This window comes from Centroberyx affinis, unplaced genomic scaffold, assembly GCF_046629955.1.
Source record: "Centroberyx affinis isolate AG114_WGS23_722 - 3 ecotype Tasmania unplaced genomic scaffold, CSIRO-AGI_Caff_v1 ptg004132l_1, whole genome shotgun sequence".
Classification (NCBI taxonomy): domain Eukaryota; kingdom Metazoa; phylum Chordata; class Actinopteri; order Beryciformes; family Berycidae; genus Centroberyx; species Centroberyx affinis.
This window is the reverse complement of record NW_027281903.1, coordinates 57203-76844: the sequence shown is the minus strand read 5'-3', so window position 1 is coordinate 76844 and position 19642 is coordinate 57203. Positions and strand designations below refer to the sequence as shown.

General features: G+C 42.1%; 1 protein-coding gene across 1 annotated transcript in view; it reads right to left on the bottom strand.

The window, feature by feature from the left end:
- LOC139663842 (protein unc-13 homolog C) overlaps nucleotides 1-19642 on the bottom strand; it is a 111272-nt gene that overhangs the window by 81920 nt on the left and 9710 nt on the right. Inside the window, exons 3-9 of the mRNA XM_071542598.1 lie at nucleotides 18216-18238; nucleotides 17456-17502; nucleotides 15829-15907; nucleotides 13299-13304; nucleotides 12880-12951; nucleotides 6142-6361; nucleotides 4403-4630 (exon numbers count right to left, since the gene is read on the bottom strand). Of these exons, the coding sequence (XP_071398699.1) occupies nucleotides 4403-4630; nucleotides 6142-6361; nucleotides 12880-12951; nucleotides 13299-13304; nucleotides 15829-15907; nucleotides 17456-17502; nucleotides 18216-18238 (675 nt within the window). The remainder of the gene's footprint in view (nucleotides 1-4402; nucleotides 4631-6141; nucleotides 6362-12879; nucleotides 12952-13298; nucleotides 13305-15828; nucleotides 15908-17455; nucleotides 17503-18215; nucleotides 18239-19642) is intronic.

The window sequence follows — 19642 nt, the reverse complement described above, 5'->3', positions numbered from 1 at the left end:
GTCCAATATAAATATGTTTATTAGACATAGTGATGCAAACAGACTTGGCAGCAAGGTGAAATATACAATGTACACACACTGAGGCAGGCAATCTCAGACGTGCGCACACACACACACACACACACACACACACACACACACACACACACACACACACAGACTCTCCAAGTGGAGGAAGGTAAAGGAGAAGAGAGACAGTAGTATTTCACAGGACCATAAAAGGGAAAAAGGACACTGGGGCATTAAATATGCATAAGTGACAGTCTAAATAATTCAGGGTACATATATATCCCTCCTCCAAACGCTGACAGGAATTGGTGGGCAGGGTATGGAGGGTATCGACAAATTAGGAGCTATGGCCTGCTTGCCCCAGGCGGATGAAAAATCAAATGCCTCCCATACAGGGAAAGGAGGGATGTAAGAGAGACATGCAAGGGTGGAGAGAGACAGTTGGCGGGAGTTGGTATTTAGTTGGTATTATATTCTTGTTGATTTTATTTATTTATAGTTGTTTTATTCTTATATATCCTTATGTTATTTCAAGTTAGTCATTTTTATCATTATAAAGTGGAAAAAGTGAAAGATTTCCACAGGTTAGAAGAGTACAGAGGAGCAGAGATGGGGCAGGCGTGCCCAGAGGCGTAAACAGATGATAAACTTATGATGTAAGGAAAGCTAACTGAATAGAGGAGATCTAGTTCACTCGGTATAATTTTGCCCGACAACCCTGTAAATGATTAACACTCTCCTCAAAGATCACCAGCGGGGTTCCCTTGAGCAAGGCACCTGCATGTTTGATAAGCTTCCATTAATTCCCCAGTATCCGAGGGTCATGCGATGGGGTCACTGGCGCATTATATTGGCAGGTAATGGACTCGGTGATTGGCGGATATATCAGAATTAGCTGATTATGGTACTTCTGAGGCTCATATCTCACAGTCACCGAGAAATATTTAATGCCATGGCTCAGAAAATGCGCATTCAGCTGATATAGAATATCTCATGGTCACTGTGAGAGTGCTACAGGATCAATGCCAGTTGGTGTTTATCAAATGAATAATAAATAAATAATGACTCAATAAATACATTCTAAAATGGGAAGTTCGATAAGCCCCTGCGAGATAGATTAAGGCAGCCCTGGGTTTTTCTCGCCTCTCTCTCTCTCTTTCTCTCATCTCGTTCATTTATTCCTCTCTCTCTCCTCCTTCTCCCCCTTTCTCTTCCTCTCTTTCTCTCTCTCCCTCTCTCTTTCTTTCCCTCTTGTGTACTGACACTGGCAGAAATGCAAGCTGGGCAATAAGTCAGAGCAGAGCCGGGCTTGGCACTGTTACCATGGAAATGGATTGGAGCGAGGAGCGTCGACGCCCCAAAAACAAGGGGCCATGCCAGCTGAGGGCAAGCAGTCGGCAGCCCGAAGCATGGGAGGCTGAGGTTACATAGCTAACCTCCTGGCCTGCTTTCAGTGGCCAGTGGTGAAATGGAATAAATTCTCTGTACATGCTCAGGGAAAATGTATATATGCAGCGATTACGTGGGAGTACGTACTTTATGTAAAATGAAGTAAAAGTGAAAGTGAAATACCAGAGGGGCCTGGTCAAACTATTGATGCTTGGGACTCCACATTACGTCCCAGGGATGAAGTCCCAGGGATGAAGTCCCAGGGATGTGGCCTTTTAAGTCAATGGTTTTCTATCATATGTTAATGATACTGATGTTAAGATAGGATAAAAGTAAGATGAAACTTTAATGATCCCTGTGGGGAAAAATATATATATATATATATATATACACACATTATATATACATCATATATATATATATATATATATATATATACTGTATATATGTTTAGTATTAAACAAGAGAAAAAATATAAAAATATCAACATACAGTATATGCAATAAAGAACAAATGAGAGGAATATGACAATATGAAGAGCCAATATATGAATATTACAGCCTATATACAGGTACATGTATGTGCTTGTATACAAATTAAAGGGTCTAAAGAGGGCCAAGCTAGTGATGGGTCAATTCATGAATAAATTGTTCATTTGAACGATGCTTTAAAGTGAATGAGTCAAATTGGTTCGCCAACTGAACTGAATCAAAATTTAAAAATGGTTCAGTGTCTCCGTAACAGTTCTCAGTGAGCCAACATGCTTGTGGACACAAAATGAGCATTCAGGACAAATACACAATTCTGTATTTTGGTCAGTGAGCATTTAACATGTTTCCAGAGACAACTGAATGGACACAATGGCAAGTAAGCAAATGCAGCTGAATCTGACAGACCCTATTTGGCCAAGGTGTTGAGTTTATGAAATGGGTTCCGGTTCATCAAATGAACCGGTCCTGACTCTATTCACTACAGTCGGACAGCCTGAAAGAATTGAGTTAGTTAAAGGAATCAGTCTTCCCACCACTAGGTCTTACATATGGACAGAAACTGACTAGGCATTGTAGAAGTTATTGAAGATGTTAAAGTTGTTGTTGGTGCTAAGGAGACTAATGAGGTGGAACTGTAGACTAGACTATTTGATCAGTGTAAGGGATTGGCATGTTTTGCCCTCTTGTGGTGTCATGGGCCATAAAAATACACAACCCTTATTTAACAAGACAAGTTGATGAAGTGCACACTCTTATTGACTATGACCTGGGGTGAGTAGTTGTAAGTCTTGTACTGTTTACCACTGAGCAGCTCTGCCAGAGCAGTAGGGAGTTCGGTGCCTTACTCAAGAGTACATTGATGATAGCTGTGGAGGAAAGGGAGACTGCACTCATTCACTTCCCCCACACAGATGTAAGGTTCCCACTCGATAACCACTGCAACAGACCCACATTTGATGCTTTCCTCCAGTATTCGAGCAAGGCTTCTACGTAAGCACTCAGCCTAGATTATTGCGTAAGGGAGAGTTACATCACATCCCTTGTATTGGCAATCATGCATAAACTGTAGCATCCCTTGCCATTACTGTGAATCATTGTTTACATAAGACATATCAGTAGCTTTGAGGGTTTCAACAGACTGGTTACCTGATATGGTTTCCTTTGTTTTAATGTATTTTAGTATAGTAAAATCGTTGTTGGTGCGGGAGGTTTACGGTTAGAGGGTAACAGTGAAGCTCTAGAGGTGAAGTGTGAATGAATAATAATTAAGGTTGGTTGTTTGAGATGATTCTGACTGGAAATGGGACTTGTGGGCAATTCAATAACATGTTAGTAAAGGGATGGTAAGAGGTAAGAAAAGGAAAAACAATGTTTTCCATTAATTTTCAATTTAAGACTCCACAAAGAGAAAATGTTTGTTCTATGTACCTAAGCAGACCAAGGAGATACTATTGGCCAAAAAGGTGCAAAAGTTATGCCTAATAGAAATATGGGCTCAAAACAACCCCAAATCATTCTTTTTCGGAACATATTGCAAAGTGTTGTACTGTCAAACTGCACTCAGGAGCATGACATTTTGATTGACATCTCTGAGAGAGCTTGAGGTGCTGCTCATTTCCAAGGCACTGTGTACACTGTAGAAGGTTCTGTGAGCAAAACTTTACAACAGATTAGCATGCCAGTGAGCTCAAAAAAGGCATAACGATCACACTCATTTTGAACAAGTATACAGATACAATTTCTTAGACAATAATCATATGTCATCATTGTCACTTTGTGTTTATTACCACCTTCTCAAATACTGTGTGATTAGTTGCTGCTGTTACGTATTTGGCAAGTATTGTCGCAACCTGATGAGCTCTCCCACTGCTCAACTCCTGTAATTGTTGCCCATATTTCCTTTTTATCAGCACCACGTCATAGACTGAGATCTGATTTCAATCTGTCATTAACAAGGGAAATGCTTTAGACCAGTCTAAGAATTAAACTTTAGTTCTCAAATGTGGGTCCTAAATTGAAAAAGTCTAGATTATGACTAGATTGTAAATCACCGTCTACATGAGACTTATGTTGCAGTAAACCTCATGGCATTAACAAATTGCTTCTTCCCAAACTTCTATTTCATCAAATTAAACCTGCATTGGTCTGTTTGGTTTTGGGTCAGAGGTTAACAATCAAGGTTTGGAGGTTAATCAAAATAAATAATAATTACGGTCTGAGTGTTTGTCATTTGAGATCAGCCTGACTTGTAATGACAATCTTGTTGATTTGGGGTTAGAGGATTGAGTTAGGGGTTATAGGTCAGGGTCTAGAGGTCAAGGGTCAGATGCTGCAGTATCAGGGTGTGTCTGAAAGCTCATGCTTCCTACTAGTTGCAAGGCATTTTGCAATATTAAATTTTGATGTTTAAAGTAAAATCTAAAGTAAAATGAACCAACTTTTTTGCATAACGCATGATATGTTTAGTGGATTGTATGGAGAATGAGTCACAAAGTCACTATGATGAGGCTGACCTGTGATGGTGATTTTGGCGGACCACTTGGAGGTCCCTTCCAGCACAGCCTGCTTGGCTGTCTTCAGATGGCTGGAGAAATCCTCTTTGGAGATTTGGAACATCTCTTGGATCACCTCAAACACCTCGGGACGGTTCTTCTCCCTGATCTTCATGCGCTCCTTCATAGCCATGATGATGTTCTGAGTCTTGTCCTCAGCACCATGCTTGGAGCTCTTCTCCACTGCTCCTGAAACACGAAAGTAATAAAAACTGGTGAAGCATCCCAAAACAAGGGCAACAAGTCTACTGTAAAACAGTACTGTGTTTCTACTTCTAGATACAAACTATACATACACATATACAGAGAACCAGGGTGTTACAGCATCCTAAAATAGAGCAACTCCCCAGAGCTAATGTGTGTGGCTGTGACTCTGACTGTGTGAGCATATGTGGAGGAGGGGGAATCGCACATTCATGCATTTAGTGCGTGCGTGTGTGTGTGTGTGTGTGTGAGAGAGAGAGTGTGTTTTTGTTTATATGAATCTGCATGTGTGAATAAGGCAAAACACGGACATGTGCCAGTTATTTCCGCTTCCTCTGTATCTAATCACGTTATCATCCTGTATCTCAAGTGAGGTTACGAGTGCAGATTGAAATGCGATTAAAAATTAATCACCATTTGAATAAAAACAGTGAGTTTTACAACAGCCAGGGTGTAGCTAATCCAGTTAGAGTGTGTGAGGATTGCCGTGAGGATCATCCTGAAGCTTGCATGTCACATTGTTCCTGTTAGTCAACACTGCAACAGTGGGGGTGTGCCTGATTGAAAAAGCTGATTTGAGATTGTGATGGGTGCAAGTGATTGAACATGCAGTGTAAATGCGCCATGTCACTTGCAGCTATGAGTGGAAGGGGACAGTAACCGTAACAGTACATTCACATGTTTTGTATTGTAGTTTTTATAGCACTGGTTTTCATAGATACACATTGAGATGTAGGATAAAAAGTAGAGAAGAAGTAATGCACAAGCATGGTATACACTTGCAGATTCCCAGACAAACTATGTATTTTTAGACAAAACAAAATTTAAATGTTTATTTTCATTTTTTTGCTGTAAGACCATAATCATGTTGTAATGCTAAAAGCATGAAGAGAGAGTGGTAGCTTTGCTTATCAGTTAGCTGTTGCAGGAACCCAGATGGCCTATATTTGTTGTTTTCAACGAAACAAATCTTGATAAATGAAACAAAGCTTTCAATACTGTCATCATTCATGACTGGCATTACAATGTACTGTTTTGAGTACATGTTTTTAGCTATTGTTAAAAGTAGAAAAGGAAGAAAAATCTAGCTTCAGCATGTAAGGAAAGGATCAATGCACTTCACTTTAGTTGCATTTTAAAAATGCTTGGTATATGGGTTGCTGAACATCACTCCCCAGACCCCTCCCATGACACAACCCTGACGCGAGCAATGCTCCTCTCTATTTTATGTTGGCTCCGCTTGCAGTCCATCTGGACAGAGGTGTCAGCACTCATTTCTGTGTGTGTGTGTGTGTGTGTGTGTCCCCGCATAAATACCTGTGTACTGTACTACATTTGTGCCTGTGTCTGTGTGTGTGTGTGTGAGCACATGCCTTTGACTTCCAAAATCACTGTGTGAACTGCACATCAAAGCATTATGGCAAGCAAACTAATAGGCATCAAACTGAGCCACAGGCTGTTGGTGTGTTGATGTGAAAATAAATCTGCATCCTTACTTTGTAGACAGTCTGCATTGAGCAGGTCCTGGCACTTCTCATGGCATTTGACACCGCACTCGGAGCAGCGCATGCCCTGGCGGGCGATGCCCCACAGCAGCCCCTCACACTCATGGCAGTAGGTGGGCGCCGTGGCCGTCCACACCTCAAAGTTATGGGGGGTTGTGGATGAAATCGGGTAGATCAAGGCCTGGAGAGTCTTCTTAAAGACATGTAGTTTCTGAAAAAAAGAGAGACACACAGAGAGCGTGTAAGAAACAAGAGGGAACAAAGAGAATGAAAAAGGGAGGAGAAAAATGACAGTAAATACAATCAAGGTAAAGGAAGGATTGATGCCGGTTGACCTATCCCTCATGGGACTGTGAGCTGTGGAAAATCAGATTTGATAACCACTGGATGAGTTCAAAAACAAGTTTGCACTTGAATTGCTTTTCAGGGAAGTTCAATAGGTCTAGAAATTGGGACTGAAAAAAAATATTTTGCACCTGCTGAGGGACCTGAGGCCTGACTGTCTCACGAAGCAAGTTCAACAAAGTCAGGGTATCTTTGCCTTAGCCGGCTTCACTAAACCTAACATTGGCAATCCTGGATAACCGGTCTCACGTAGCTGGTTATCAACTGCCTCTGTCAACCCAGGATTTACCTATCCAGCTATGAGTGCGTTCACATGAAAGAGGCGGGGTTTGTAACAAATAGCCAATCATATGCAACATGGACAGATCTAGATCAGACAATTCGGATAAGATAAGATGAAACTATTGATCCCCGTGGGGAAATTAGATTGTTGCACAGCAAAAGTAATATGATTCAGCGGGGAAAAGGACATAGAATATAATTTTCAACACATGGGCATCGGAAAGAAATGGATAGCTACTAACATTGAGTTCTTCTCTCAAGAAGAACAAATTCTTATAATGAATAACTGTCAGCATTACAAAACATAACCGCGAAAAGTAAAAGTTGTTTCTGCTTCCAAGGCTAGAGAAGATTACTGGAGGAACTGCCCCGTCATTACAGCACTTCTTACTGTCTGTTAATTCAAAAATAGCCTAACAGTTTTCAGTTTTTTATTGTGATTTCCATTTGTATATTTGTCCATATGGGGATCTTGTAGGAATGGTGACTCCCTGTTTCCAGAGAGCTGATTGGTCAGAAGGCGGGCCTTTCATACGTTTTGATCCGATACCCTGAACTTAACCTGCTCCGGAGCAGGTTAGCCGTACAGCATAAGTTACCATGGTGATCTACCCCGGTTAAAAGTGAACCACCTTGGTGAGACCGAAAAGCCAGGGTTAAATCCAAAGTTAGCTCGCTAACCCACTAATCTCGCTTCGTGATACGGGCCTCAGGAAAGCCAGATATCATAACACAAACTTTTAGTCAAGTACAGCACAGCCTCAGTGGGCCTAATTCAAATTGATCTGCAATCTTAGCTGGATGATATTTACATTTCATGTGCTGCATCTACAGCGGTGGCAATTTTATAAATCCCCCAACCTGCATCATTCATCAGTATTGCAGCATTTTCTTTTCTTAGAGAAGGGGGTCTAACAGGTTTAACTTGTATGATGCCTTGCTGATGGGTTTGTGATAACCTGATCATCAATGGAGAGGTCAGCTGTATGAGTGAGTCTTGCCTCACATTAAACTTAGATTAACAGCATTCCTAGCCCGCAGGCTTTGTTCACACGGTTTACTGTCAAACGCCTCTCCAAACCGAATACTCTGCTCTAGTAGAGGCCTGTCTAGACTGTTTGCTTACTGTAAGAGAAGCCTCGTCAAAGTGAATGCTTTACTGAACCGCTTCTGCTGTCTACAAGGACTGGATAACGGGCAGGATTTGCCAATTCTTGATGGGAGAATCAATGGATGCAGTAAATAAGGCTTTTACAGTGAGCATTGTCCAGATGGAGAGAGAGAGCGCACGAGAGAGATGTACGGTGGTCAAATAAATCTTGGGGAGGTACTTATTCTCTATTTCTATTGAGCTCCATTCTTCACCCCTTCTCCTCCACCCCTCCCTCTCTTCTCACCGAAAGCCCCCAGTGTGCTGACAATGTATAACATCTGAACAGTACCACTGTACTTCAGCAAAGACTACCACACTGCACACTTGGACACACACACAGACACAAATACACACACACACACACACACACACACACACACACACAGGCACGCGCGCAAACACTCGCACAGATGATTAAATGACACCAGATGACAAGACAACAGGGCAATCTGACATCATGGGGCTTTGCGTCGCTGTTGCTCTGAGCCGCCACAGCATGCGTCCCAAACCCTGGAGGACCTTTAATGAAACATTGAGAGAGAGACAGAGAGAAAATGACTTCCTTTTTAATCTGAGGAAGATGAGATGAACCAGATGTCTGAGAGTTATCCACAGATTTCACACGATCTAGACCACGGCCACACCAGGAAACCTTCTCCTCACCAGATTTAATAATGCTGAACCCTCTTATACTGACACAGCCTGCAGGAGATGAGTAAGCTGAAGTTTCCACTAGCAGAGAGGCGCTAAAAATCCCTGGTTTCTCAATCTTTCTCCCTGAGCTGACTGACACCAGTTAATGTTAAATTCATGAATGTTGTTTACAGGGCATCAACACATCTCGCTTGGCTTAATTTCATAAAAATCCATTCAGTATTATTTACGTGAACACTGAAATACACTACCTGGCAGGCTTTTAGCCTAGCCACGCAAGTTGGAATGTTCCATCTCCTGCAAAAGGAACAAGCTACAGTAGCTAGCTAGCTGGCTAGCTACAGCTTCACAGGTTACTTCACAGGCTACTCTGAAAACATGTTGTGAGCCTGAACTTATACTTGAGCAAAGTCTCAAATTGCATCTAAAGAGGTGAATACCTACCCATGTGCGACAGTGTCTACTCTCTACTCAGGCGGATCACCCCACTATCAACAGTTGGTATATGCTACGTTGTAGTTCTCCATCGTTGCAAACAAAGTCTTTTCTGTAAGTGTCTATGCCTAAAATGACAGAAACATGCAAATTGTTTAAAAGCTTTTACTACCTAGTGTGCCGAGAGGAGAATCTCAACAGCATTTGTTGCTTTGTTTAGTTACAGAAGACATACTAGGCTACTTTACGGTCAATGGAAGATCGCATTAGCCACTTAGCCACTAGTCACCCCAATCTACACTTCTGCTGCAGCTCCCTTTAAGATCTGATGGTTAGTTACCCTTCAGAGTGGTCGTTAGAACAGACAAATTTACCAGCTGTAGCTAAAATTTACCTAATTTTAGCTTTTGGCTGATGTTACAATTTCCCACCCTGGATGTTTTGATATGCTTCCCATGGAGCAACTTGCACTGTACACCTCATTTTCCATTCCTAGAAATATCAGATTTATAATTTAACTTCAACTGCGAAAGCTGTTAACTAGTTTTTGTATCATATGCCATCCACTATTGTATGCTGCTCACTTGTGTATTGGCCTTGTAAACTGAATGTAGTCCCGGTACAACAAATGGCATTCTATTTTCTATGTCTCTGCCAGTCTTTTTCTGCCTCTCTCTGTTTCTCTCCCTCTCTCTCTCTCCGTCGCTCTCTCTCTCCTGACACGGCATGTCACACTGAGCGGCAGGCGTGGGAAGTGTGCTCCATGTGTGAGTCTCATGTGTTACACTGTGAGGTAACCCTGGTGATGCTGTGCACAGACACTGGCAGAATTGATCGGCAGCCACGGCCTCCTCCTGAGCACGGCGTGACAGAAAACAATCTAATCTCTCCGCTCCTCCTTTCACTCCTCCTCTCCAATTTCACCACCCGTTCTTCTTGTCAACCGCTTCACTGCAGTCGTCATCCTCCTCATCCAACTCCAACCTTCTCTACCTGTAATCTCTGGCTTTACCTACTGTACACCTTCAGCCCTAACAAGGAATCTATATGGATTCCTTGAATCACACTTCACCCAGACTTATGTAATTGCAAATACATTTTATGGTTTGCTTATTTGCTTTCTTTGGTGCCAAATTGGGTGAGATTTGCCCCACTGGACAATATGATGAGTGCCAGAAACACGTATTTTAAAGTCAATCTAGTATATTTTTCTGAATGGCAATTTATATGAAACTATCTGAAATTACCCGAGGCAGTAATCAAAGGGAATCACAGCCAAGTATTTGAAAGTCACTGTGGAGTTGTATACTTTTGTGATTGACAACTTGTCTGATGCTATTTGAATTGCCCTGAAGCAGTAAACCCCATGTATCTGAAGATCTATTTGCAGATACCATTTGACCCATGTCTGGCTGTCCCTTTCTCCCTCCTTTGTCCAGGCAATAAAACTGAGTCTCTCCCTTGTCTCCCTCTGTCTCAGCAGGTAAACAGTTTATGTTGACAGTCACGGTTAAAAGGTTCTGGTGTTCAGATCACGTGCAGTTCAGCACATCTAGTGGACACGCAGGCCGTCAGCCAGCCCACACGTACCGTTTTGTTTTGCTCTAAAAAGCAGAGGAACATGGAGACAAGCGAGAAACAGAAATGCGTTCAACAGGGTTGTTGTTGATTATTCATTCTGAAATACTTAATGAAATACTTTTGAATTTATATTCAGCTGCTAATAGATATTTTGTAACACTCTCTTTATTCTTTATTAATGGTCAATACTGTTGTTGCTGGTGTTGTATGTTGGATATGGCAATGTATGCCACTTAAATCAAATTAAATTGCATTGAATTGAAAGAGAGAGAGAAAGAGAGAGACAAAGCAAAAGAGAGAGAGTTGATAGAAATTGAGGTGGGGAGAGATGAGACAGTGAGAGGATGAGGAAGAGGGAAGGAGTCTAAATTGGTCTAAACTTCTGCCAAGGGAGTAGAAGGCAAATTGTTCAACATGGCTGCTGGGTTAGTGACATCAGAGACATCAGGGCCGTGGGGTCATGGTGACACTGTCACTTTCTCATCTGCTGTGCTCTTCTCTTGTCCTCCCCTCTTTTCTCTCCTCTTCTCTTCCTTCCTTTCTTTCCTTTTTCTCTTCTTATCGCCTCTCCTAAACAGCATATGGTCGTTGACTGAGCGCTCTCTCAGTCCTCACAGGGATGCACTCTCCTGGACTTAATGCAGCAGATAAAACTCTGACATCTGCTCGTCCTACTTACCGAGGCCGCACAATCTGCAGCTTTGCTCGGAACTCGGCTCCCCTCGACCACCAATTAACACACTCCGTCCATCGCCTTGTTCATCCCTAATCAGAACATCAGACATCCATCCCTAAAGTTCAAACCCTATTTACCACTGCTGCACAATCTCCAACTTTACCCAAGATTCAGCTCCCCTCATACACCAATTAACACGCACCATCTATCGTGTCGTTTGTCCCTCATCAGGGACATTAGCCGTCCATCCCTAAAGTCCAAACAGCCCCTTCAATCAAACCCATGGCCCTCAGTAAGCAATCAAAACCCTGTCACTTTAGGCTACTGGGCACGTGGACCATGAAGACCAAGTCAAGCGTGTGGAATAGATGAGTCATTTGAACATATAAACACACTGATGTGCGCAAATAAAGGGCCATGGAAAAGTTGAATTGAAAAGGACTGAAGAAATGTGTGCATGATGTACGGAGTTCATTTGAATCCCGTAATCTTGTAGGCTTAGGCAGACAAGTGTACAAGGAGATATGAAATTGTCTGCTTGTTTGTTTCTCTGAGAAACTGCATTCTGCTGCTGTTTGCCTCCTATAACACTCTCCTCCCTTTGGGAGGGAAGGATTGCAATCAATTAATGCAGACAGAGCTTTGGAGGTCAGCGCAAAAGATTCTCTCGCCATCGATTGAGACATTCTGCCCTTTCTCTATGGCTCTGCCTTCTCTGAAACACAATGTTCATTATTAAACGCAGGTCATTGTCTAAATGAAGTGATGGGGCCATCTCTTAATAACCTCCACCGTTTCAGTTCTTTCTGTACTGTGCCAAATTCATCTGATGGACAGAGCACAGCACAAAGAGCGATTAGCTGACCGCAGATAGCACAGAAAGCATCTTTACTTTATTAAACCAAAGATAGATAGATAGATAGATAGATAGATAGATAGATAGATAGATAGATAGATAGATAGATAGATAGATAGATAGATAGATAGATACATACATACATACATACAAACACACATACATACTGTACATACATACTGTACATACATACATACATACACACACACACACACACACACACACACATACATACATACATACATACATACATACATACATACACACACACACACACACACACACACACACACACACACACACATACATACATACATACAACGGTTGTTACAGTGGGAAAAAATATCAAGCTGAATAGTGACGGCATGCTGCATGCGCAGTTAAAGAAATGAGGCCAGTGACTAATGCAATCCATCTAATTTTCATCTTTGGAGGCCCGTGTTCCTGGCAATGTGATCCCGAGTCATAAAGTACGGCCGCAGCAAACAGCGAGCTATGAAAGTTTGTCTGTGTTCCAACCTCCCCCGCCTCCGCACTATCCAGACTGTGTCCTCGGTCAACCCCTACCCTTCTACCCTGCGTCCCCAGTCTTGGCAAAGCTTACGTAAAAAAGATAAAGAGAACATGGGATTGGTGTCCCTTCCCCTCAACGCTCCATGCTCCTGTAGAGCTCTGGCCTGCCACCAAGACTTCACCATGACCGGACAGTGATTTCTGTGCAGGCCGTGCGGGCGTGTAGGTACTCACCAGGTCCTCATTGTTCAGGGTGGACCGGTTCACCAGAGCGAACGAGATGCCTGCCTTTCGAGCAGCGAGGGTCTGAGTGAGTGAGAAAGAAGAGGAAAAGGGAGACGAGAACACATTTAAATCCACCCACATTATTTTGCCCATCAGCAATTCTACATGTAAATGGATTTACATATAGAACTGCTGACTCATCATATATCTAATACACATCATACTGTATATAGTTTAACAGTTGGTAAAAGGGCGATGATGAGTTATTTAAAAAAAATAATAAAAGTACAACTCTAAATAGAAATTAGTTAATATTCATATGGAATAATAAATTGTAGCCCTTGGAAGATAAGGCGTTCATCTATAGTATGTCACATCTGATGTTCTTCACTCGTGCAAAGACATAGAGAGACAGAGAGAAAGCTTACCAAAGCCTGTGATTTCCAGGGAGCCATGAATAGAAGATGAAAGAAATAAAGAAATTGCGTTAGGCAAGGAGTGGGAGGGTGAACAGCTGAAAGCACAAACAGCAGAGGAACAGTATTTATCCATACTGAGTGCATAGGTGTCTCAACTGCCATGCAGGACTGCTGGATTAGGGCATAGAGCTCTAGAAAGACAACTACTCATCGAGAGAAATTATACAGCACTTACATAATTCCTTATCCATTCATGCATTGAAAGTTACTAAATTGCAGTCATGCTTGGCATTTAAATTTGGTTCTCTGTTGGATGAAGCTTTGATAATATTTTCTGCTGTCTGCTCTGCGCATTAGTTTGACACAAACAGATAAACACAAGACACACACATTCATGTATGGGTGAAGCCAGCTGTACTGCACAACACTGACTCACACACACACACACACACAAAACACATACACACAAATGCACGCGTACATATGCTCAGATATACACACACTGACTCACATACAAAGTGCACACCCGCACAGGGCACCCTCACAAACACAAACAGCTCACGCATACACACACACAAACAGATACACACACACTAGCTACTATGTTAATCTCCATTGAGCCTGGGTGACCAGAGATATAGAGAGGGAAATAGATAGACATTTATCCCATACTAGTGGAGCTTACGTAACAGAGGAATGCAGACATGGACAGCTGACAATATTGGATCAGTCTTTACCACGACCCTCTTGTCTGTACAGCCCAGCTATGGTAAAGATCCATGGAAGCCATGGAAAATGTAGGAGGGAACGTGACCTCTACATGAACTGTGAGTGTTGATGTAAGTTTATCAACATGCACTGCCACTGTGCTGAGGTTGCTGCGGGCAATACAATATGATCCTGTGTCCAGATGTTATCCATTCAGTGTAAAGTGCTTTGCAAATCGATTTTCAACATTTTTTTTTCTTTTTGCACCCCACCATAAAGTGGGGGAACCCCCCCGTCCCGACCAATCAGAACGCTGTTGCTGCCCTGAAGCAATCACACAGCAAATGGGGGACATTGACAAAGGAGAGGCATGAGAGGGGACCAATTAGATTGCTGACTACTGACTTCATCCCACGTGTAAAAGGCTTGCTCAGTGTCACTTTTACATGATTTAAAAGCCTCACACAGTTAAATCAGAAGTCAATGAAGTCCTCGGATATATTTTTGGGTTGAGTTGTCAACATTTCAAATTCAATTTAATGTTCAAAACCTGCCAAGCAAAAAAAAATGGTCAAGCATCGGCGAGGCTGAAATCTGACAACTCACTGAAAAATATCACCCATAGCTGTTATGGGTCTATGTAGGAATGGCAAATATACACGCAAGATCCAAAAAAAAAAAAAAAAAAAAAAAAAAAAAAACGACATCCCATACTTACCAAGACATTGTTGGTTATTAATTTCATGAGAGATATGGACAAATACAGCATCAACTCATGTTGTTCACTGTGATATAAACATTCATCAGCATCTATGTGTATGACATCAAGCTGCATTATCATTTGCATAAAACGCATTTTGCCTGGTATAATTTGACAAGAAACTCTAAATCTTAAGAGTTTACTAAAAGAGTTTATGGACAGGGTGGTTTAAAGAGACTTCACTTAAAGAGCTGTCATAAGGATAATATTTCAGTCCTATAGGCTACAATATATGATGATGAGAAACACTGACAAGACAGACAGGTACTGCGCAAAACATACTGGACAAACAGTCATAAACAGACAGGAATACTATTGGCATCAAGATGGCATGTTGTCATTCAGAAAGACTAACAGTGTGTTGATGGTGCTGGCACAGTGCTACGGTGGACTGCACTGTTGTAGGCCTCTCTGTGGGATACGTTATGACACATTATGTTCCAATAAAAACAAATGGGGGAGCATCAGCGTGATGCAACGCCTTAAACACCCTCTCTAGGCTAATTAATCGAGCTATAGAGTTATGGCTAAGGTTAAATTTAACATTCCCGCATGGCGCCACACTACGCTAAGTAGCTTGCTAGTGTTTTAAGCGGTTGCTTTTATCACTAATCAACTCCTTTCTGTCTTTTTATCACTATATAAGTGTTATGTTATTTTTTACCTGTTTCATTTCTGAATTGCAGAACACAGCCGAATGAGGTAAATAATGTCAGTCATCCCTATCATGTGCTCAGATACTTAATATGTTTGTATTTGAAATTACAAATCCGGTTGAAGTTCTTATTGTTTTGATAATCATTATTGTTAAAGAGACTTCACTTCACAAAACACTGTTAATATTTAAGTCCTATGGTTATTATACATAATGATGAGAAACAAACACTGGTGTTCTACAGCGCATTGTAAGTTTCTCAGGGTGCCAGTAAAGTAAAACTCCTGTTATTGCCTTAAGCAGGACTGAGGCTGCCTCCTATACAGAGCAGGATTCCATCGGTGTGGCATAATGTGGGGTCAGTCAGATATATTTGACATAAATCACACATAACCTTGTTGAGGCAGATGACTCACCAGGTCTCGGACAAGAGGCAGTGTCCTCTTGCGGCGTAAATCTGGCATGCTGTCAATACCATAAAGAATACTGCCAGCCCTGGAGAAGCAGACAGATTTAGGGTGTATTAATATCATAATAATGCCATGCTGGGGGAGACATTACTACGCTGAAAGGGGGGCCTTGATTTATACAGCCAGCAAACACCATGGATCATGCCTCCTAGCTAACCTGTCTCACCCCCTCCCCTCCTCTTCCCCTGGCGCTGACCACCTACGCTGGGGCTCCCTGTAATCTGTCTCACCCTGTTTCCATAGAGTGCCTCTCTCACTCTTTATCTCAATCTGTCACAAGATAACCACTCCAGCAATGCCCATTAAAGAATATATATTATTATTAATTCGGTAGTGATGGCTCAGTACAGCAAGAAATTTTGCCTAGCAATTAGCTCCTAGCCTCAACAATGGAAAGACATTAAAATGAGTCACTATGCCTCTCTCTCTCTCTCTCTCTCTCTCTCTGTCTATTTCACTTGTCTGGGACCACATAAAGACTCCAGTGCCCTCACTCTCTCTCTATCCTCTAACTCCCTTGGGCACACAACATGGCTCCCCCACCGCCTCTCCCACCGGTCTTGCTCCTTTCCCGCGAGGCTCTTGGCGGCATCACCTCAGCTGTCACTCAAACCCTCTCTAATGACCTCGACATGACATCATGGCCCCAATGCCTCCACACAGATAAAGCTCCTCCAGCTGTTCCGTCAGCGGTATGACCCTGAAGATAAAAATCCTGAACCTTCCTCAACGTGACGAGCCGCGCAGGCCCTGGCCTCACCCAAGGGCCCCTGCCTCTCTCTCTGCCGCTGTGCACGCCGTATGCTACAGATGGCTGGAGTCACGGCAGGAGCTGGGGTCAGGGGGGGCTGAATAACTACGTATGCTGTTTCCTCATGACATCAAATGACAACAGTTGACTGCATCTATCCATCACATAGATTTTCGTGATCAACAATTTATGTGCATTTCCAGATAAGACCTCGTCCAGACATGTGAGGCCAAGAGGATAAGTTCCATTACAGATGTTGTGAACGCAAATCAGTTTGTCTTGTACATTTGTCTTTTCTCTGTGGTACATGACAGAACAAGGCTAGTGATTATACCAGGGCCACAGAAACAGCATGTAACATTTGTGCTACATGTGACTTAACATGGTACAATTCCACACAAATTGTACATCTGTAAATACATAATCATAGTATCGTATTTGTATTCCCTGTACAGTAACACTATTTATTCATTTTTGGTACTTGGTCAAATGCAACTTGCTACTGAGCCCTTGTAAAAAGCCCCTCGCTGACCCATTTAGTCACCACACTTATTGTATATATTGTATATATTTTTTTTTCAGGAATCTCTTCTTTCTTCTTCTTTGTATCTGATATTTGATATTTCAATTCTATTTGCAAAGCTTGATTGCTGCTTGTCTGTCTGTCTAAATGCTTGTATATTGCACTGCACCAACTTCACCAAGTCAAATTCCTAGTATTTGAAAATGTACCTGGTGAAAATAAATCTGATTCTGATTCTGATTCTGATTCTAATACAAAACATCACTGTTGCACAGATCAAGAAGCGAGGCACCACTCACCCTCCAGACTGCAGGCCGAGCACTTTGGGATCCAGGACATTGCGAGTCTGCAGCGAGAATAGAGAAGCGCAATGTTAAGATACAGCCCAACACAACCGCAGCACACGACCGCTTTAAGTGCACACAACTAAGGGGAAGGCAGCACACAACAGCCACAGAACTTGGGAAGATACAGTAAATGTGGAGGTCAGTTTAGGACACAAGTGAGGTAAAGTATAAATGGGAGGAGAAGAGGAGTACAAGACAGGGAGAAGGGAGGGAAGCACCACAGGCAAGAGACCGAATTATTCCACGTCGTTGTAATTTGCGGGCTCAAGACTGAGAGTTTTGCCGCTCATGCCGCTTCAGGCCAGATTTGCCTGTTTTATAATGCTCCCTCCCCACTGAGGAGGGAGCATTGAAACTCAAGAGAGGAAGAAAAAGATAAACAGCACAACGTGACAGCAAGATGGCTAAAATGTGCATGCAGCATTCTCTAATGCTTGACTGGAACTTACATACACATACACACATATTGCTTAACATTTATCTACAAGTAAACAAATACACACTCACTCACACATCACACACAGGTAGATGTATTATTTCACATCCATTTACATCTATATATATAAACACACACGCACACACACAAAGACAACCACACAGACACACATAGAAACACACATGCACACACAAACACATGCACAGATGTACACATGAATGGAAACAGGGAAATCACAAGGGTCTAGGTGGTTAATGTTTAACAATGACTTAAAACCTGAGAGTCCAAAGCACTGCTATCTGAAAAGAGAAGAAGAGGACAGGAGGGCAGAGAGTTAGAAAGGAGCTGCTCACTAAAAGATAGGCAAACACTTAGTTAGGACACTAATCTAGTAGTACAGTGTGATGACACAACTCTCTTTGCCAAACAAGTTTATGCAGAAATGGAGACAGAGTCAACATGCGCCTGAGGGATAAGGGCTATGAATAGAGACACATACAGTAGAAACACAGTGTAAGCATTGTCACACAGCCTCAGATCCTCAGGTAACAGTTAGAATGTGAAGATCATTCATGTAGTACATGGGAACATGTACTACATTAAAACACACGTTTTAAATCAATATAGCACAAATAGTAAACAGTGCCTTTGATCAATAACATTGTATGACTTAACACCCATAGCCATGGTTACATGGGATATTATGTAAACATAAGCAGTTGGTATCATATTGCCATTTCAGAGACAAACTGTGAGAGGGCAAGCCCTTTAAATAACCATGAAATGCACAGGCGTAATTACCCTGCTATTGATCCATGGGTGTTAAATGTCAGCATAATCACGATCAACTGTGCTTCACACAGAAAACAGCTGTTCAGAGATCAAATGTCTGCTCTGCACAGAAAGACGTGATACACTGTTTGTTATTGACAGGTACAGTAACTGTGGTACTAACACTGGGTAAGACATTGTTGGTGACCTGCAGAAAGCATCAATCTACAATTTTGCCAGTTTTAATGTGCTTTTTGTTGTTGTTTTACTTAAAAGTTGATGTTGTCTCCTGCATGTGAAAAAATACATCATTAAAATATTTAATGATAACCATCAAAATAGTTAATGACCCTGGGCCTAAGCCGTTATTGATAACATAATGTAATTTGGTGGATGTTTTTATCCAAAGTGCCTTACAGTACCATGAGTGCCTCCCTTTTCGCCATGAGTGGTTGCTGGTTATATTGCTAAATTGTAAAATGTAAAAAAAAAATTGCATGGTAGTCAAGAGGTAAACCAGCCAGTTTGTCTCAATTCTTGAAAAGTTGGAATTTTTGGAGAAACGTTTTTTCTGGCACTACAGTGATGACATGTTGCCACTGCATGAGGAAACCCCAGACTTTGCACACACCACAGAGCAACAATACAAAGAGAAGCTGGGCTGTATGTGGGTACCATGGACAGCGACCAGCTAAGCCACTTACAGCACAGCTACACAAGATAGAGCCATCTTCATTAGCAGCAAGCCTGCAGCTACACTAGTTAAGGCCAGGCCACAAAGATAGGCTAGCTCAAGTTGGCTGGCTGACTCAACAGGGACTAGAAATGGTCTCTGTTGCTAGGTCGTTACTAAGGCTCCGCCTACTTGCTGGAGTAGTAAACTAGGTTCCATTACATAGGAGTCTACTGACGTGACTGATTGTTTTCAAGTT